The sequence below is a fragment of the Onychostoma macrolepis genome, chromosome 21 (genome assembly GCF_012432095.1).
Source record: "Onychostoma macrolepis isolate SWU-2019 chromosome 21, ASM1243209v1, whole genome shotgun sequence".
In the NCBI taxonomy this organism is placed as follows: domain Eukaryota; kingdom Metazoa; phylum Chordata; class Actinopteri; order Cypriniformes; family Cyprinidae; genus Onychostoma; species Onychostoma macrolepis.
The window spans coordinates 14615585-14637651 of NC_081175.1; the positions used below are offsets into that span (position 1 = coordinate 14615585).

Genomic DNA, 22067 nt, shown 5'->3' on the forward strand with positions numbered 1-22067 from the left:
GTATGGAAATTTATTTTTAGAGTGAAACATATGTCTACCCTTGGCTAAAGGTAGATGTGATAGTTTCACTTAATGAGAATTAAAGAAAATATATATAGTTTGTTAATATACATGACAGATGCTGACAGATGTCACTGGTAGCTGTCATAGAGAATTTCAACATACGTAAATATGATACTGGATGAAAAAACACTTTAAAATGCATAATAAACATTATTTAATTGAAGGGACTAGTGGAAGGCTGTACTTGACTTTTCAACTAATCAATGTATTTTTTGTAAAAAGAGGTTCATGCAATTTAAATAATTTGAATGCTCATCCCAATTAGACTTTAAATACATTGTTTTTGACAGCTAAAATAATTAGTAACATTAAAAAAGAAAAATAGTATTCATTTATTATTTTGAGTATTAAAGCAATGTTATTTATATTTTGACATTATTATGCTTCTTTTTTCACCCTTACTGCTGTAACACTTTTATAATAGGGACATACACTACCATTCAAAAGCTTGAGATCTGTAAGATTTGGTGGTCACACTGTATTTTAAGGTTCAATGCTCGCTATTAACGAACCATTAAATATGACTTTTGCCTCAATAAACTCCTAATTTGCTGCTTATTAATAGTTAGTAAGGCGGTTGTTAAGTTTACATATAGGGTAGGATTAGGGATGTAGAATATGGTCATGCACAATATGTGCTGTACAAGTACTAATAAACAGCCAATATGTTAATAAGCAACTAGTTAATAGTGAGAATTGATCCCTATACTAAAGTGTTACCAATTTGGTGAGTCTCTTATACTCACCAATGCTAAATTTCTTTGCTCAAAAACACAGAAAAATTGTAAAATTGTAATATTGTGAAATATTATAATTTTAAAATACGTTTTTCATTTCTCTATATTTTAAAATGTAATTCATACCTGTAATAAAAAAGCTGAATTTTCTGCAGCCATAACTCCAGTCTTCAGTGTCACATGACCCTTTAGAAATCATTCTAATATTAAAATGCATAATAAACTTAACATAATAAATTTCTTGGTTTGGTGCTCAAGAAACATTTCTTATTATTATCAATGTTGAAGACAGTTGATTCCACAATACATTTTTTAGGATTCTTTGACTGTCACTCCTGATCAGTTTAAATGCATCCTTGCTGAATAAATGTATTCATTTCTTTTTAAAATAAAATAAAATATCCTACTAGCCCCAAATATTTGAATGTTAGTATATTTTTATTATACCAAAAATGGCAGGTATTTATATAGAAAAAACAGAAACATTACTAAACTATTAAAACTGATTAAACAACAAGCAAGCACATTTCTTCTTCATAATAATCCAAAACTACAGCATTCACTTCTGCATTCTGTCCATCTCTTTAAGATATAGAAGCGGATGTGACTGCTTTACTGCATTTTCTGATGGAAAAGGTACTTTAAAAGATTTGTATGTTTGGCATGCCAATAAAAAACCATAATGGATCACAGGTTGTCAGAGGTAAGTTGTTACCTGTCTCATACTACACTGATTCACACGGCAATTGCAACTAGGTGAAAATTTCTCTCCCAGACACCTTCCAGAAGTGCACAGCCATGTGGATTTCTCATGCTTGTGATGAAGTGTACCAGCAAACAGACCGAGCAAACCTGCTAAACTGTGTAGGATTTAAACATAATCATGCATCTGTCTGAAAGCACAGGGGCTAAAATGTTTAATATTTTGACACGCTCGGCCATCCTTAATATCCTATGGCAAAAAGGGAAAAGGAAACAGCTGACCAAGGAAACTCAGCAAGCAGTCAAGCATGGCAAATACTGGCAAACGAAGAGCTATAGAGCTCACTTTACAAGCAGCAGCACATTTGACCAATAGCCACTATAGACTACATTTGTATTAAATAATATGTGCTGAGACTGAAAAGCTTAATGCTGTATGAACTAGCAGATAGATAAATGTTTTAATAAAGAAAGACGGAGAAACTGAAACCCCACTTAACGCACGTCCGCTTTAACTCAGCGGAGGGCCAACTTTATTGGCACCACTCCGTTATGAACTGTGAATGCCCAACAGATGTTTGAGATCACCGGTGTCAATAGCTCATTAAAAACTTGGCAGGCTGACTAGATCTATAACTCTCCGCATTTAGAAACATTTTTGTATATTTTTTTGCAGCTATCTTTTTAAAAGGTAAAACCGATGCCTCCGAGTATCAGGGCTTATTGACTTTCACAGTGCATACCTGCCATGTCATCCCAGCGTGTGTTTATCACGGCACATTATGAATCATAGCAACGGGCCGGGGAGCGTGTGTGTGTAGCAGGCTCATTAAACCCGGGCCACTGCAAAATACTGCCGGTTACACCGATTCCCCAGACACACAAAGGCTAACGCTAGGATGAGATCTCATATTTTACTCTCTCCCTCGCTGAGCCACTTGCTAAAACGGCGCATCTCCCAAATGAGATGCGGACCAACGCATGAGTGGCTCGCAGAGGCAAGGAAGGGTATCAGGAGAGCGAGGTACGTACGAGGAGCTGACTAGATGAGTACTTTAGTCGGCATGGCATTTCCCGGCATGTCCTGGGACTCCTAACGGATAACAGTCATTCAGGAATGACACGAAGAGGGAAAAACACACGTGAGTAATAGTGTGATTAGCAATGGGTGCTCAGGGCTGTTGATTTGCCCATCAGCAACCTTCTGTCATCAGACAGCTTTATGTGTTTGTTCAAGGAGATTTTCGCTTCGCTGTAGCAAAACTAGCAAGAGCAGGGGAGGGAGCATAACCCAAATATATTGTAAAGTCTAGGATTCTTTGGGGCTATATGGCAGTTTTAGGCTTTGCTCCCTTTGGAATGGAACACACACACACAAACAAATAAAACACTGGGATATCGTATAAAAAAAACAACAACAAAAAAAAACGCTGGATGGAAACGCATAAATATGTGCATATGTGCATAAATTCTAATACTAAGTCAGATAAATTTCTTATCCGGTAAGAAAACATGCGCATAAACTACGATGGAAAGACTTTTACTGAAAAATACATTAATGTGCATCAAAAAAGACGTGACTTTGCAATGGGACAGCATAAAACTGGACCAACCAATGGACCGATCTCATTGCACAGCATCTGAAATGCTAGTTTTGTCATTCTAAAATGCATGAGCAAGGCCTTGTCAAAGTGCTTCGTTATAATTAATTCCCAGAACTGTGTTCCCAAACAGCAGGCTCTGAAAATAGGATAAATTGACCATATTTCATCTGCACACTCTGAAGCTCATAATTTATTGTATACCCAAATTAGGTAACACTTTGAATAGGGAGTTCACTATTAACTATGACTTTTCCCTCAATAAATTCCTAATTTGCTGCTTATTAATAGTTAGTAGCTGTTAAGTTTGGTTATGGGTAGGATTAGGGATATAGAATAAGGTCATGTAGAATAATTACTTCTAATAAATGGCTAATATTCTAGTAATATGCATGCTAATAAGCAACTAGTTAAGCGACCTTAAAATAAAGTGTTACCAAAAATTATTATACAGTGCCTTCCCCTACTGTGGCAAATTCAATTTATCTTCATGATATTAGGAAAAGTTAATCAGGAAGTGACGATTTTGTTCTCTTCAACTCGCTGGATGGAAACGGTGCTTTACTAGCAAATGTTTTATGTGATATTCCAATTTTGCGCATAAGTTTAATTCGTAGCTTTGGATGGAAACATAGTTAGTGGTACTCTAACTAAACAACGTGTATCACTGGATTTCCTCTAGGTGGTACATGTAGCAAAAATCACCAAAAACCACAAAAATGTAATTATATAAATAAATTCATGTAAAAGTTATCAAAATTATAAAATATAAAAATTTGCTCAGTATTGTTACTTCAGAACTACAGGATGCCAAATTCAAGTCAATTATTCTGTGAGGAAAAAAAAATAAACAAGTTTAAACACTTAAAAAGATGCTATTCTAAATGCATAAGAAAATAAAAGAAAATCAGACGGAATATTGTTGTAAGGAGATGTAAGTTTGATTTTCTGATTTGAAGAGAGGTAGTACTCCTGAAAATGTTAAGAACCACTGCACTAGAAGATAACCTGTTAGGATCTGCATGCTATTTCCAGAGGTGGAAATCATATGCAGAAGCATGGAAATTCCCTCCAACTGTTTAATAAGGACATTATATCAATAAATGGCAGAAGTGGCACATTTGCCTTGCTATAGTGCAAATTCAATTAGAGTGCATTCCTCCTCCATAGATTGCACATTCCTCCTCACTGTAGAATCAATGAGCAAGAGAGGTGAGTGAACAGCGTAAAATAACAATAAGTACCTGCAAATCTGACACTGGCAGCAGCACTGAAGCGATCGACTCCAATGAAAGGCTAATGAAGGGAGGGCTTAGGAGACAGCCCTTGTTAATGACTCTGGCAGACGGGATAACATGGGTGTGGATGGGAGAGACTCCTCTGCCTTTGAGCTATGAGACATGAAAGTACTTAAAAACAGCACCCATCCAATCTGCCAGCTAAACCATGTTATGAGAGATTTATGAAATGTTTCTCAATAATTACACAGCAACTCTACAGTATGATAACTCCTACAAATATGCAACAAGTGCCTACTCTGTAGAACAAAGAGTAATGCATCTGTGTGAATGAACAAATTTATTTGAATTACTTCATTGAATTTAATGCTGACTTGACCAACTGTGTAAATGTATTATGTAGTAAACATTATATTGTATTATCATTATTACTAGTGTATTATGTAGTAAATATAACTAAAGGATATTCACATTTTAACACACACAAATTTGGAATCAACAAAGTAATAATAATAATTATTATTATTTATGAACTTAACATAACTTAAAAATAAATAAATATCAAATTTTGTGTTTATAAATATAGCCACAGTATATTGCACACTAACTTGGAATTCAACTGAATAACAAACGTTGCTGTTGTTTTTAATTAAATAAACAAATAAATAAATATTCTTAGTTTTATTATATACAGGTTACTTTTAAATATATTTATGTTCATCATATTGAAGTTTTTTTTAAACCAAAAATGAAGAATCTGAAATCCACTCTATCAATGCAACTATTCAAATAAACAAAAAGAAATAAATAAATAAAATATAATTTTTGTACTTTTACATCAACAACTGTCATTTAATTCAGTAAGCAAATGTGCATGACGGTTCAGATGCTCTAGTTTTAGCTTAGATACGAAAGCCTGCACGTCATTTGCAATGCATTCTTTCATCTTCAGACATCCAGTAGGAAGGTTTTACATTGCCAACTCTAATACGGCACATTTGCATGTCTGAATTCACAGATGACTAGATTTTTGAACGGCGGGCTGCCGAGGTCGTGTTTGACAGCAGCCAAATTTATCAGGGCAATCTGACTTTTAAATGTGTGTGTCACCAATACGATGAATTGTAAGGGAAACACTGATGGGGCGAATTGAATAAAAGTGAGCGAGCTATAAGAACGGAGGGAAACTATGGAGAGAAGTGATTTACAGCTCCATTATTATAGCACAGGGATGGGATTGGACCCACCATGACAGCAAAGTAGATTGGGTTTTTTTTTTTCTTTCCCTACATATGTTGAGCTCGCTGGACCGAGACTGGATCTTCTCGAGTTACATGCACTGCTAGGAAGACTGCTGTTCTTCCAGCTGTTCTTTCTCAGTACTCTTTTTGCGCTACACATGCTGTTGGATATAAGGGACAATTAGGTGCCTCAAACAAGTCTGAGGCTTGTCACAAAATCAGGCTGTTTATCAATCTCCATGCAATGTGTTTTCAGCAAGCTGTGTTGAATCCACAGTGGTTTATGTGCGAGGGTTGAGGATTTAGGCTTACACTAAAACAAATATCTGTTTATGCTTGCCATTTACACAAACACATAGGGGATTCCCTCGGAGGAAGAGCGGGCCGATGCTTTAGTTTGGTTTGGGGTTGGATGTAAATTTCCATAACCACAAGCACATTATTCAGGGGTCCCAACTTATTTACATTTTTCAGATCTTTCCAGAGATTTGAGAATATTGGTTAAGATAACAAAACATTTTTTACCGATTCATGAGTCAATCTAAGAGATACAGTCATCATTTACTTAACGCTGATGATGACCAAAAAGTTTTGGTTCCCATTGACTTCCATTGTAATTTCTGGGCATACAAGGGAAATTAATTTGAACTGAAACATTTTAATTGTCAACATCCTTTGAAAAATGTTCTTTTGTGTTCTACAGAAGAAAGAAAGTATCCCTTTAATATGAACAGACTCAAAAAGAACAGCACAAATCAGACTATAACTCACAAGAAAGTTTTACTCTACAGACGAGCAATATTTAGCCTATTAAATGTTTTAGGTCAGAGCATAATTTGAATTTTTTTTTTTTTGTACTTTTCTAGGCCTGGAAAACACAATTATACCATGGGAACCCTGATTCTTGACCCACCAAGTGAACAAAATCATGTTTGTGTTTGGGTTCAGTATGCACTCTAAGCGCTGTTAAGGAAGTGTATTGCCGTGATCGATTTCTGCAGGGCGGCTGTGAGATACCAAAGGAAAGCCCTCTAAGCATGGAGGAATTGTTACGGAGAGGAAACGTGAGCGAGGGTGACAGGCAGAGGAGGAGTGCGCAATATTAAAGGCCAGGGCTGTGAAGGCAAAGGTAGTCTTTATTAGGTTAGAGGCGCTCTGTAAACTTGTTACAGGCCGGTGTGTTAGATCTCATTCCCCCGCAGGGGCATGCTGGGATGGGGGCCCTGGAAAATGTCTCAGGGAATGTATTTTTTCCCCATAACCAGTTTAGTGCCAGCCACCCTCCAAGTGTTCTCCATCACTTAGCTTCACAACAGTTGGGGAACAAACGCATTAGAGAAAAATTGCCTCTGCAGTACATCTGTTCTGGCTGTCTATCGAGGGCCCAGGAAGATCTGCTACCACAAACCGAGAATCTGATATTAACTCTAATGTGTTGCATGCTTTTTTTCCCTCCCGCATTCATAAGTAACCAATGATAAAAATAATGATAACATTTATTTAAATTCAAAATGTTAAAGTTGCGTTAATTTGATAAATGGATGAATAAATAAAGTTTAAAATTAATTTAAATTAATTAAAAACTGATTAAAGTCTATTCTGATAAATAAAAAACTGATTAAAAATTAATAAATGAATGAATAAATAAAATGTAGATAAAAATTTACATTTAAATTCAAAATATTAAATTAAAGTTGCATTATTTTGATGAATGAATGAATGAATAAAATAAATATCTTATCTAAACCTTTGCAGCATAAACCATGCATATAAGTCTTAATTTGCTCAGTCCCTTTGAGTCTCACCTTCTGTACATAATATGCTTTAAAGGGGTCCTATTATGCTTTTTCACTTTTTGAATTTTAGTCAGTGTGTAGTGTGTATGTTTGGGCATAAAAAGATCTACAAAGTTACAAATCCACAAGTCCAATCCAAAGGGAGATATTTTGTTTTTAAAAAATCCCTTTTCAAGAACTACAACGAACGGCTCGTTTGGACTACAAAGTTGTTTTCCTGTATTTATGATATCACAAAGTGGTCCATTAGAATATCATTCAAATAAATCCCGCCTACAGAAATTTGAATGGTTGGTGGGTGGGGAGAACGCTTGGTTGAGCACTGCACGTTTCAAAATTGAAAATTGGTGTTTTTATATTACTGTATTTCTGAAGGAAACCGACTGTCTTCAGAAAATTTCGTCTTGCACGTAATGTCTGATAAAGCAGCGTTTGTGAGCGGAGCTCTGCTTTGTGTACAGCGTTACCGGGGAAACCTCGGTCTCTACCACTCCGCCTTCTGCTGGCAGAGAATTCATTTGCATATATATGCCACCACAAATAGTGTAACTCTGTGGGACTATGGTATAAATAAATTCAGCTGTATAACAGTTTCACTGCAATTCATGATATAATGTTAGAATTAAAGAACAATAAACATAATACATATTACCGTTGCACTTATCTGTACATAGTAAATGCAGTTATTTTTAAGCTGTTGTTGACATCCTATCTAAAACGTGATTTAGCCCCAAAACAAACAACAACAATAACGTTACCACTTTAATATGTCTTGCAATATCCATGCGTGCAAAGGTTCTGCGCGATCCTCTTGTTCAATATTCTCGGGGTCTGAATCTGGCTCAAATTGATATGGCAATATTGACGCACATGCTGCTTTGGCAAGGGGCGGGGCAGTACTGAAACGCCGTCTAAGCTGTTCGCCAATCACAACGCACTGGGACAGCTAACCAATCACAACACATTTCATTTTTCGGAAGGTGGGCCTTCATCTAACCCGGAACAAATCGAGCTGTTTGTGTCAGGTTGGGGAGAAAGGTATCGTAATAATGTAAATTTGTGAAAAATAATGTGATTTTAGAACCACCAAGCATGAGAGCATGTTCTAGTACACCCCCAAAACAAAATCAAGACTTTGTAAAAGAGCATAATAGGACCCCTTTAAATTTTACATCTACACACCCTCACGATGCTCAAAATCTTTTCCCATGGAAGCTGCTCTTGAAACAACTAAATGCATGGTGATCACTGGCTGTCAAATTTCAACTGCAATTTCGCAATCCTATACGTTAGGATGAAATTTCAGTCTGGATATTATTTGTTTCACTTATATAACATACTTAAGTGTTTTTGTCATCTGGACACTAAGTAAGCCAGGACCACCAGTGGTGCCCCCTCAAAATGTTTCCATGAACCAGAATAACGCCAGGGGCGATGTTGGTGAGTGAAGGCATGGCACCATTTGACAAGGTGCATCTAATCTGCAGATTTATTATTATATAGGAGTGCTGAAAGTGTTAACAACCCTTATAGTGGTTACATAAGGCCATGCATGAATAGCTTCACAATTACCCTTCCGATATGCCATGCATTACATATGCTGGCTGTATGAAAATGTGTCCTCACTGAGACAGCTTGCTAAATGCTCATTTTGCCTTCCTTTGAACATCTCTGTAAAGCAGAGCGTTTAATTGAACAGTGCCTCGACAGAATGCTGTAATATGCGAAGTATGCGAGAAGTGGTGTGGGTCTTGCTGAATGTGTCAGGGTCACTGTGTTTGTAATACACAGATGTCATCCTATTCATTTGAGGGAGAATAATTATAAAACTATAGAGCACCCAGATGTCACCAGTGCCTGTCTTTATGAGCGCACATGTATGTGTGTGTCGAATATATTTGAGTGTCCCTCTGGTAACACAACAGAAAGCACCATACGTGGCTGTGTCACTCTCTCTTCTATAGATGCTAGATTAAATGGTGACAGCCCACATTTCTGCATTAGCAATTCTAATGTGAGATATGTGGTTGAAATGTGTAGATATTTAAAGCAGCATCAGACGTAAAATTCATAAAATGTCCTGACAGTGTGTGTTATATTGAACGCTGTTTTTAATAGGGGAGGGATTTGAGCTCTCGCAGCACCATACGTGGCTGTGTCACTCTCTCTTCTATTCTGTTGGTTCAACTGTCATGAATTTCTCGTGGAACGACTGCCAAGCCGCTCATGGGAGAAACGTGTGAAAAGCCTGTCGCAATTACTGGCGCATTTGCACTTCGTGCTGGGGCAAGTTTTTGGAACACGCACAACCCGGGCGAAGCCAAGTTTCTGTGGCGACCCACCGGCAACATGCAATGTTCCCACACACGCACACATAAACAAAAAAGTTTGGCTTCTTTAAAGCTTATTCACAGTATCATTTCGATAAAATGACTTGAATGTGAATTAGCTGGGGTTTGCCTCCCTCGCTACTGACATAAACAGTATATCTGTTCACTTAAAGATCCTCATTGCAGCACAAATCCTTTTTAAAATAGCTCTGAGTCCATTGTTACGCTCTGAAAATGGAGGACAGCAATTTCACCACAGGCTTAGTGCAGCAAGAGATATCAGAAGTAAATTCCAAGAGGAAAATGGTCAGATTAGAACGTGTCCTAAAGGAAAGAAAATGTCATTGAGATCAATGTTATTGACCCATGACTCAGATGGAGTGGTGGAGTGGGTGAAAGAGGAAGGTCGGAGAGACAGAACTACTCGGTCACTTTGAACTTACCGCGCACATAAAGAATGTAGTCAGCATATGTTTCGCCCACAGAGTTGGACGCCACACACCGGTAAGTGCCGTTGTAGGACTTGTTGAGGTTCTCGATGAAGAGATCTGAGCCGGTGATAACCGCATGAGACGGCACGTCGTCATCCACCCTCACCCAGTTCACCTGCTGAGGCCTGGATGAAGACACAGAGCAGAATTGGCTTGGCTTTAGAGTTGTATAGCCAGACTATAGAGTTTTCTCTGGCCAAGGGATCTCTTGCTTAGGCAAAGAAGTTGTCTGAGTATCATGTAAAGTTTTATAGGACAATATATGGCAGGAAAATTCTAAGTTGCATACAAACTTGAGCAGTTCTATTTCTGGAAAATGTTTTACAAGAAAGCAGTAACTTAGTCTTGCTAATATCATGTTTAATTCAATGTGTTATTTGCTGTTTCTTTTTTTTTTTTTTTTTTTTAAAGCAATTTCTTAGTAAAAAATTGAATCAAATTGAAACACAAATTTTTCCAGTATGTATATTGATTAAATAAATGAATTAAATAATTAGTAGGGCTGGTAATTTAACGCGTTAATTAGATTAATTAATTACGGTGAAAAATAATGCGTTAAAATTATTATCGCATTTAACGCACTTGCCCCACCCCAGACCTGCGTGGGTCATCTGACATTTCACACAGGTGATTGATGTCAAATATGAGGCAGGGCAACAACTCAATGCGTGATGGAGCCTAGAGAACATAGTTAGAATGTCCCTAAAATTCAAGATATAGAGCAAAAATGCCCCTGTTTGAGTTTTTGTCTAATATTTACATTATATAATTAAGTAATATCACACGAGCAATAGGCTAAGTGCAATAACAGACGAGTGCAAATGTGATACTGATCTTATACAAAAGTTCAGTAAGAAAGAAGTTATTTTACCAATGAAAATATAAAGACAAAGCAGAAGTGTTCGTCTCTGCGCAACACACAGCGGCATTTCATTTCTTAATGCACGTTTTGAACAAATTGGGTGAACAATTTGGCGCGTTGAATCATTGCCCATAGGCACGTTGGATTTTAAGCGGCTCTGCATAGACCGATCGGTGTATGACAGTACTGCGAGAGCGATTCAAAAGCATGCAGAGTCATCTGCTCTCTATAGCTCTTGCGGTACTTTGATGGTACGTACCGATCAATCTGATGGTGATGATCTGCTTCAAGTTGAACAAGCCTATTGATTCAATGGACCATTCATAAAGAGAACCATTTACTTCACTCCTGAATGAATCAGCCATTTGAACGAATCAAATGAATGAATACATGACTCAGTGACTTAATCATTAAGACATTTAAAACCACCTATTGGCAGTTTTAGTTTATTATTTAGAGTATCATTTCATTAAATAAATAATTTCATATTTCCATAGTAATAATAATAAAATTGATAAAATTAATTATTAAAGGTATAGTTCACCCACCCAAAAATGACAATTGTGTCATCATTTACTCACCCTCATGGTCCAAAATAGTATATGTAATAAATTTTATCAAACTAAATATTTCTTGCTGAAGCTACTTTTTGTAATGTCTGTTTGATGTTTTACACAGAAATGACTTGAAATTATCTTTTGGGAGCTATTTCGCAGCCAAATTTGATGTGCGATTTATTTGATACATCATGTAATTAATTAGATAAAAAAATGTGAATCGCTTACCAGCCCTAATAATTAATAATAATAATGATAATAATAATAAAAGAAGCTAAAAACTGCTAAAAAACTATTCTGCAATAATGAAGAACTGGAAAAAGCATGGCAAAATTTTTTTTTAAGTGACAAAATATAGATAAAAAAACTTAAAAAAACTAAACAAAACAAAAAAAACTTTATTCTGCAATGACGAAAGACTGGAAAAAGCAAAATGACAAAATATATATATATATAAAAAAAAAACGTTATTCTGCAATTACGATCAACTGGAAAAAGTAAAAAAATTTTAAGTGACAAAATATAGGAAAAAAAAAAAAAAACTATTTAAAAAATCTCAGGTATTTATTTATCAAAAGAACCATGAGAGTAATTCCATGGACACAACAGCTTGTATACATGATTTTGAGACCAGCAAATCAGACTTTTGTTTTTGTGTGTGTGCAATATGTTATCATGTTAATATGTGCAATTTGTGCTGTCTGAGGCTAAAAACAGTATGTCCCTAACCTCAGAAAAAAATGATCAGTTGCGGTCAGTAACACAGATTGTGGGATTCGACCAATGTCGCAGCCTACGGCATTGGCAAATGAACTACATTTTGGCGAAGTAACAAAAAGCGAAAGGCTGTGATTTTCTCTTGTCTGCCTCAATTAACTGCCACTGCGAGCTATCTCCTTTTGTTCTCTAAACACCTGAGCTGGGCACACAACAGCCTATTCTACTTTCACAGTGATGAGCAGAATGAGCTATACCCACTGTGGAAATATAAAAGAGGCTCTAAACTCTGCTCGGCTCTCACAAGTTTCAATGGCACTGCTGCAGTGTAGTTATTTCCCAAGAGCATCTGAGGAGGCTTTCCCTTGTTGTTCTGGTTTTTGTGTCAGTGTTTAAACTTGTTACCATCCTGTTTAAAAGGGGAGAGAGGAAAAAAAAAAAAAAAAACCTTCACAGCTTCGAAACAAAGGACTGGTTCGCGTTCAATAGCAGTTGATCCTCAGCCTCTGAGGACGGCAAAACAACATTTGATGGCGAGCAGTGACTGGGGAATCTCAAAGAGTCTCAATCTGAGGTTAAATATACATGCGTGGCATAAAGATGCAGACGTTCCTGATATGGAAAGGGAGAAATGACCTAGAAAAAGTGCCTTATTGAGAGGAAGGCATGGGGAAAAACACAGTGGAGGGGCTGCAGAGAACCTGGCGTGAGGCGGAGAATACAAATGGGATGGCAAGCCAAGCCCTGCACTGTCTGACAGTAATGACTGCAGCCCCTCTCCAAGCTTTAATGAAAATGACTTCCAATTTTCTGCTCACTGTATTGATTGTATTTTCATCTTTATTAAATGAATTCGGGTGGTGCCTCGTCTGCCCGCAGCATTTCGGTTTGGGGATGTTATGAGGCTTGTTGAATGTAAAAACGCCGGAATGGCTTTCATTACATGTGCTCACACAATGGACTAACATTGATAACTTACTTTATGCTCATGTGCATGACCACAGAAAATATGTGGACACTTTTGTGTAAAAATTTATGAATTTCATATCAAACCAAGTGGTATCTGTAAAAATAAATAAATAAATAAATAAATTAAAAAAATATATATTTTGGGACAAAATATGAAAAAAAAAATTCACATTTTGGGGCAAATGTATATTTTTCAACAAGGGTGTATGGAAAATGGCTATTATTAATACTGCTGTAAAAAATATGGCCATCAAAAATGTATTTCAGCTTTGTAACTCCACAAGAAATTGCTGCATGTTCAATTTCATTAAATAAATTTAACAAATGCATTTTTTTTTTATTTTTTTTTTGGTGCAAATTTTTAACCAATTTTCAAATTCTATCACACACAATTGTTTTTTGTTTGTTGGGTTGAGACTACAAGAATTATTTCCTATGTTCTTAACCTAATTCTGGACATGTTGGAAATGTATTTAAATGTTCTTTTTTAAACTAATACCACTCATCCATGCAGTTTTATCTAATGAAGTTCTCTACTAAATTTACATTTTTATCAATTTCATGTTGTGTGCCTGATAAAGTAATCAACTACATTTTTGGTAAAAAGCCAACAAATATAGTGATACATGTGCACGATCAAATTCAGCTGAGATTTTGCTCAGCATCCTTCTCAGTTTCATTGCGTAGGAAAACTAAATCAAAGTTCATGCATCAAGACTAAAATAGATTTTTTTGATTAAATACCTCGAATGCAATTAAGTAATATCACAAAAAATCTTGAAATGCTGCTTGTCCAATTAGATCAGGACCAGAATTGTTGTATAATAAATTCCACTGAATGCCTTGTGATGGTTACACGTTTGGCTATGGGTTTTGGTAGAGGCCTGTTCTCATTGTGGATGAAAGCCCATGACCATGACTCATCCCGTACCAGAACAAATGGTTGAAAAGTTGCCGATATTGTCAGAAATGGAACACACAGGAGAGAGAGGTGGCTTACTGTGGTTTGCCTTTAGCCTGGCACGTCAGTTCCAGATTCTCGCCCTCTCTAATCAGGCCCTGCGGAAACTCCACCTTGATCGTCACCTCAGGTTTATCTGTGGAGGAGAAAAGTAAAGCACATCAGCGTCTTGTGCCCCCGGGCTACATGAAACTTTAAACAGCATTGGCTTTGTTCAACACTTATTGGATTGTACTCAGTCATTTGGTTTGACTCTTCAGCATTACCATTGTTTGATACAAAATGTGCGCATGCTTTTTTTTTATTAACCTTTGGAGTCATTTAAACATAATCGATACACCCTGATGTGTGCCGTGTATACAGTCAGAAGTCATGACATCACCAATGTCCATATTCAAGCGCTCTCAGCATTGACCTTTCTGCTCCGTAAGTACTGCCCTTTCTCATATCTATTAAAACGACTGGCCGCTCAATGGTTCTATTCTCCAGTGACTGGCAGCAGGTAGCCCGCTGGCTTTTTGCACCTTGCGTCAGCCTTGCCTCTCAGCCGTAGCTGCTACATTCAGCATGAAATGTGCACTTCTCCTTGGCAAGTCTCAGTTCTTTTCCAATTCAGCTGGGATTAGACTTCCTGCTGTGTTTGTACAGTGCAGCAGGAGGGGTGACATTCAAACTGACGTCGGACATATAACTAACGCTCTCTCACGTCAAAGTATCCAGCGTCGTGTGTCTGGACACCGTCGGAGGGTAGGATCTGACATACAGATTCACGCCGGCTGGTCACTCGCTCCACATTTGTGTGAACTCCTTGCATAACCGTATTACACCTGTGTGCCAATTTCTGGTGTCTAATAGGATTTTTCGGTCTGTCTAGCGGTCTAATGACATGATGAAACTTAATGGCAAACAGCTTATGTAAGAAAATCATAGAGACATTTAGGACCCTTGGCATTTAATGGACTACACAAGGCTGTCGCGCTGCTGCTTTTGTAGAACGTTTATAATATCAGGCAAATACTACCTGTTTGCCAGGTAGTGTTTCTACATATAGGTACATGATGGGAAAAAACAGGAAACGGCTAGCTTTTTGTTATACTGAGTGCTAATGAGTGCAGCGAGAAAATAAACCATAAAAGACAGAAAAAAAACAGAACATGAAAAACACTGAAAGGCAAGAAAGTGTTACTGGCCTTTCATTAGGCATAATGGATACAAGAACAACAGTTAGGTGTGCCAAATAAAAAGAAAAACAATAAGTAAATAAACAAATCAACAGAAAAAAAAAGGAAAAAAGCAAAGTCTGCACAGCCTTTGCCAATAGTAATTCTATTAGAATTTATATAGGAGTAACACTTTACAATAAGGTTCCATTTGTTAACTATTTAATGAATTAACTAACAAGGAGCAATACATTAAAACAATACATTTTACAGTATTTAATATTCTTTGTTAATGTTAGTAAATGCTATTAATGTTAATAAAAATACAACTGTTCATTGTTCATGTTAATCTGGTCCATTAAATAACATCAATACACTCTGAAAAATAAAGGTGCTTCAAAAGGTTCTTCAAGCGATGCCATAGAAGAACCATTTTTGGTTCCACAAAGAACCAATCACTCAAAGGTTCTTTAAAGAACCATCTCTTTATTACCTTTTTATGATCTGAAGAACCTTCTTTCGACACAAAGAACCGAACAGAAAGGTTCTTCAGATGTTAAAGGTTCTTTATGGAACCATTTAGACAAAAGGGTTATTCTATGGCATCGTGAAGCACCTTTATTTTTAAGAGTGTAGATGCAGTTTTTGATTTTTTTAATGTATTAGTAAATGTTGGAATCAACAATAAATGCTTTATAACAGGGGCCCTCAAGGTCCACTTTCCTGCAGATTTTAGCTCCAACCTTGATCAAACTCACCTGCCAGCAACTTTCTAGTAATTCTGAAGAACTTGATTAGCTTGTTCAGGTGTGTTTGATTAGGGCTGGAGCTAAACTTTACCTGGACCTCGAGGGCCAGAGTTGAGAACCCCTGCTTTAGAAGTGTTTTTCATAGCTAGTTTATCTTAATTAATGTAGTTAACTAATGTTACCAATACAGGGCTATCAGTGACCATACTAGCACCATTAAATCCTCTTGAAGTGAACTTTAAATCAAAATTGACTTATTTTCGGAATTCATGTTTCTGGTCTCATTGTGAATGATTCATCGCTCTCAATACAATCCCTTCTGCTGACGACATTTACTCTCCCTCACGTCTTTTCAACCCTTTATGACTGACTTTCTTCTGTGGAACACAAAAGAAGATATTCTGAAGAACTCTTTTTTTTGTCCATACAATGAAAGTCACTGGAGTCCAAAACAACAGTCAGTTGGAGCCCATTGATTTCCATTGTATGGACAAAAACGCATTTTTTCAGAAAAAGTAGAAGAAAGTCAGTCCTACGGGTTTGGAACGTCATGAGAGTGAGTAAATAACAACAAATTTTAAATTTTTGAGTGAACTATCCCTTTGAAGTTCCCAAGATTCACAGGAGGCCATGGTGCGCTTGCCAAGCCGACCACAGTTATGTAAGTGGGCTCCACATGAGATGCGTGCTCTGAGGTTCCTGCTGTTTCCTTGGAGGTATTCCTCCTCTCAAACTGACAGGTTGTAATGGCTGAGCTATGCCTTTCCAGTCCTACGCTCCATTCCAGAGCTGGCCGGCATCCAGCCCTCTAGTTTCTCAAAGGAACCCAAATCTAATATTCCCCCAGTAATAGAGCTTGAAGTGGCGTTCCACAGATGCTTATGCGACAGTGCTGTGTGTACGTTCCACAGACGTGGGGGAGATATTAGAGCTGCTCCCATGTGCAACCTGAATAACATCATTCGCTCCCTTTGGCAAGCAATGTGGGTTAAACAGTAGACATGCACTGATAGATGAAACAGTGGGTTTGTAATGTAAATAGTCCGGAGTCATTAATATGCATGAATCAGGATAAGCAGCAGACCTTGCGTTGGAGGCAGGTCATGCATAAGGGCCAAGGAATTTACAAAATATCCACACAGAGAGATGCTGAGTGTCCCTGTGGATTCAAAGGGCGAAAGATTAGTTCGCTGAAACCATGTCAAAGTCGCCCACAATAACCCCCAGATTCCACTCTTTCAATTTTACCGGCTCTTACGGCACTTTGAATAGACTGGATGCTGAGTGAATGGTGACTTGACTTTGACCCACGGATTTCACACTTTCTTGGATTTTAAAGTGTACGACGGGAAAAAAAATAAGCGTCAATGTCCTGACAAGATTTATCACATTATTTCAGGGCTGACGTTTCAACTGGCTTTTTGACAATCACAAAATTTGTTGAGTGCTTTGCCCACTTGATGCTTTCCTGTTTGACCTCTTCTATCAACAAAAAGTGATCTGTTGGCCTTCTATCTGTCCAAATTACACCCTGTCAGAGCTAACATTTCTGTGTCCATGATGGACAGCCTGGTCTAAAGCGAAATAGAGAGAGAGAGAGAGAGAGAGAGCGGTCTGCTCAGAAGTTCTGTAAGAGGAATATCCACCTGTTTGTCTCAGCTCTATGGAGACTCCTTCCATTTCTCCCCTTGTCATCTTCAAACTCTTCGCATGAAAGGCTCTGAGTGAAAGTTTCTTGCTTTGAAGCTTCCCCTGCATTAGTTCCTTTCCAAAACTCGCTCTCTCTCTCTCTCTCTCCTGGGCACACGAGCACTAAAACCACGGAAAGCAGCGCCACCGGCTTCCGGTTTGTGTCTAGCTGGTGTGCCGGACAGAAAAGGTCACTCTAATTCTAATAACACAATTATTGGAACGAGATATTGTCGTCATTTCTTAGCACTGCCACCACGGAGCGTTTAATTTCCCTCAAGCTGCTGATCTGCACGTCGGTGGAACTGTTTGCATGGTGTAGCTATCAATATTTCTGGCTTATTTAATATCCACAGCGATGGTTTTCTATTTTCTATTGTAAAAATGAACTCCATTAAGGCTGCCTTCACTCAATGATTTTTAACATTGATTGTTTTCCCAGTTTCAGCAGCACAATTTGAAAGAAGAGTGAGCCAGACAATGACTCGTGCACCAGCTCTCCCTGGAGCATGACAAAGGCTGGCCGTGAGCACGAAATCCAGTTAAATAGCATAGACAAAATGGTTCTACATTTTTCTGCTTTAAGTTGGGCACCAATATCCTGCAGTTTCTGGAGATGTGTAGCCTTTGGTAGATAAAGGTCAGGCAAAGAAGCCTTTTCCGGTGATCTTCTAAACCCAGTGGCAGGCAAGATTAACCTCAAGAAGAATATGCTTGAGGACCCAAATAAAACATCTTTAAAAATCATATCTGTACCTGTATCACAGAAGACTGTGCCCAAGGCTCTCCTCCAATCAGAGGCACAATCTCTGTGTCATGACTGAATTACCCAAGTGCAAAAACATGCTTAATCTTTCATCACAGGCCAGGTGACATGGCAGGGCTAATGTCTGCTCTCACAAGGGAAAGGATAGGACTGACTGATTTCTAACACAAGGACAAAGATAACAAGAAAAATCCTAACTCTACACAACTCCAAAGAAAAAAGGGGGAAGAAGCACACCTTTATCTAGTCAAAAATAAATATATTTATATTATTTACATTATTAATATATGTTACCATAATATACTATTAACAGTACTAATTCAATAAGTGTATATTTAAAATGCTGTCACACATCCTTTATAATGTTAATATTTAATCCAATAATAATGAGTAATTCTACAGCTATATTTAAAATACTGTACATTTAAAATGCTATCATGCTGTCCTCTGCTCTCACATTGTACTTAAAAAAACAACAACTTTATTTATCCAAAGATATCACTTTAAATATATTTAAATTACTGTTATTATTCACATAATATTTAATTTAATAACAATTAGTAATTCTACATCTCTTTTAAAAATGTTGCCATGTTGTCCTTAGCTCACTCACATTGTAGTTCAGAAAATAAATAAAATAAACAAAACAAACACCTTAATCTATACAAATATATCAATTTAAATATGCTTAAATTAATATTTAGTATTTGTGCAATGTATTTTAACTCAATGATAGTAATTCTATACCTGTATTTAAAAGCTGTCCTCTGCCAAGTCACAATGTACTTCAAAAATAATACTAAAAATTTAATTAAAATGCTAAAACTTATCAATCCAAAAATATCACTTAAAATATATTTAAAATACTAATAGAAAATATGTTTAAAATACTAATAGTTGTTAGTCACATAACATAATATTAATATTTAATATAATAATATTAATAATAGCAATTATATATAATTGCTTCAAATATATATATATATATATATATATATATATATATATATATATATATATATTTACATTATATATTATACACACACACACACACACACATACATATATATATGAAGAGTTTGGTTCCAAAACGCTATAAATCCATGACGTTTTATTATTTATTTATTTTTTCAAAATACAATAAATCCATTGAATCAATATAAAAGTTATTTTTCATATTGAAACTGTTGAAAATACACAACAAGGTAAGTTGATCCACATATGACAGCCTCTGAACTTGGTCAATAATCTTATATACAGGCAATGGACTAAAAATACTTTCAATCAGTCATTGCTCCCAAAATTAATTCAACAGGTTATCTTGTTAATGCTTTAAATTAATTACAACAATAAAAGAAAATTTCATCATGAACAAGAACATGAACAACAATATCACATTAGACCACAGAAATTCCAAAATAACATTTCCCTTACATTCAACTTCCAAAAGTGCATTTATCTTTGCCATGTTATATTCATTTATTAATGGTATTAATAAAAACACTTAAACTGACAAACTACGCAATATCGATATCGATATTGCGTAGCTTGTCAGTGATCTACGGCTCTGTGTATTAAATGCCGCTCCATCTGAAAGCATGTGATAGAGATCCGGCTTTACTGACGAGATGCGCATGACAATCACATACGATTTATCGTGCAGCCCTAATTTTTGTTTGTTTATTGATCACAAAGTACAAAGTAGATGAGGAAAACTAGGATGCCGAGTGTATTTTCAAAGCGCCACCATTACCGGTAGTTTACAATGCGTGGAATGGTGCGCTGTGATTGGTTGAGCGGATGTATCGCATTCTGCAGAGAAGAGAGACTGGCGTTTGTCGCGGTTTGGAAAAAAAGGGAGAAAACATGACAGAATAACACGGCAGATATTTTATTTTACATAAATAAAAAATTGACTTTTCAATACTGACCAGATACAGTACTGATTTTGGAGGAAACTCTTTTTTTTTTTTTTTTTTTAAATGGCGTTTATCGAGTTTTGGAACCAAACTCTTCCTATATATATATATACACATACACATACACATACACACACATATATTTAATTTAATATTTAAAATTAAAAATTAAATAATGCATAATATTCATATACTATAATATTAATACATATCTCTTAAAGGGCCGGCTCACTCACATTGTACTTCCAGGTACTTCTGCGCCTGAAAGTCCTTGACCGCTGGATGGTCAACAATGCAAACCACAGGAACTCCATCATCCTCTCTCGTGACGGTAAACCTCAGCCAGCTAGTCACAGTGAACATCCTGTCATACGTGGCCTCCACTTTAGATTTGCCTGTGAGAGACAGAAACCAACGAGACATGCAATTCAAAATTAATCGCTTTCATTATCATCTCTGTCAAGAAACCACGGGTGGCTAAATGTATTGAAGGCCACAGTATACGTTACATCCTGTGAGCCATCTAACAAAGCGGATCCCCTAACGACTCGCACATATGTGACATACGGAGTCTCGCTGTAGCTTATCAATGACATGTGTACAGTAAACGGCCCCCTGCAGCTTAACCTGAAATGTGACCATATGGGAGGGGCCATGTGGCTGAAAAACAGCCCCAAAACGCTTCCTTTCGAGTCTTGTTATGCAGCTGTCACTCATTGGCAACTGTGTGGGCTGTGATGGTGTGTTTGTGCTTTATGAAGTGAGATATAATGGCTGTAGTGGATGCCTCTGACCCGCAGCCCTCCTTCAGCAGCATCAAGTGGGCATGAAGAACACAAAAGACTCGGAGTCATTGTGCGGCTCCAGACAATAGCCTCGCAGCACCGCACAGACCTCCATCACTCAATTACTGCTCTGGCCTTGTGGAGAGAAACAGGCGTGGGTGGAAAGAGAGAAAGGAGGAGAGAAGGGGTGAGAGAGAACGCAAGAGAGAGAGAGACCTATTGTCCCGTTTGTGTATTTGTAAAGAAAAAAAAATCCACTTGACCATTAAAAAAAAATGAATTAGATGTGGTAGTGACAGATTAAAAGAAAAGAAACAGAAAAATGTGAGTTTGATGGAGGGTAAACACAAACGTCACTTTATTATAGATGTGTAATTTATGTGCCATTAGCAGAAAATATAATGACTGTTTTCAAAAAGGTTTCCTCAAACCATTCCCTCCGTCTTGCTCCAGACGGATTGAGCCAATTTTACCATGTCTAGCTGGTTTTGATGGTGTTTATGCTTTTCAGGATATCAATGGCTTACTGTACTTAAAAGGAATAGTTCACACACAAAAATCTGTCATCATTGTTCCGAACCTGTATGACTTAATTTATTCTGTAAAACATAAAAGAAGATATTTTTGTACATATAAAGCTGTTTTGGACCCCATTCACTTTCATCACATGGATAAAACCAGATCTTCATTCTTCATAATAGCTTGCTTGAGAAGGTTTGGAACAAAATGAGGGT

At 36.9% G+C, this 22067-nt stretch overlaps 1 protein-coding gene across 3 annotated transcripts in view; it reads right to left on the reverse strand.

Annotated features, from left to right (window-relative positions):
* Positions 1 to 22067, reverse strand: part of cadm1a (cell adhesion molecule 1a) — a 301432-nt gene that overhangs the window by 33562 nt on the left and 245803 nt on the right. For all 3 annotated transcript variants that reach the window (XM_058758218.1, XM_058758220.1, XM_058758219.1), the window contains 3 exons: positions 20785 to 20943; positions 14305 to 14401; positions 10152 to 10324 (listed from right to left, as the gene is read on the reverse strand). In XM_058758218.1, coding sequence (XP_058614201.1) covers positions 10152 to 10324; positions 14305 to 14401; positions 20785 to 20943 — 429 coding nt within the window. The remainder of the gene's footprint in view (positions 1 to 10151; positions 10325 to 14304; positions 14402 to 20784; positions 20944 to 22067) is intronic.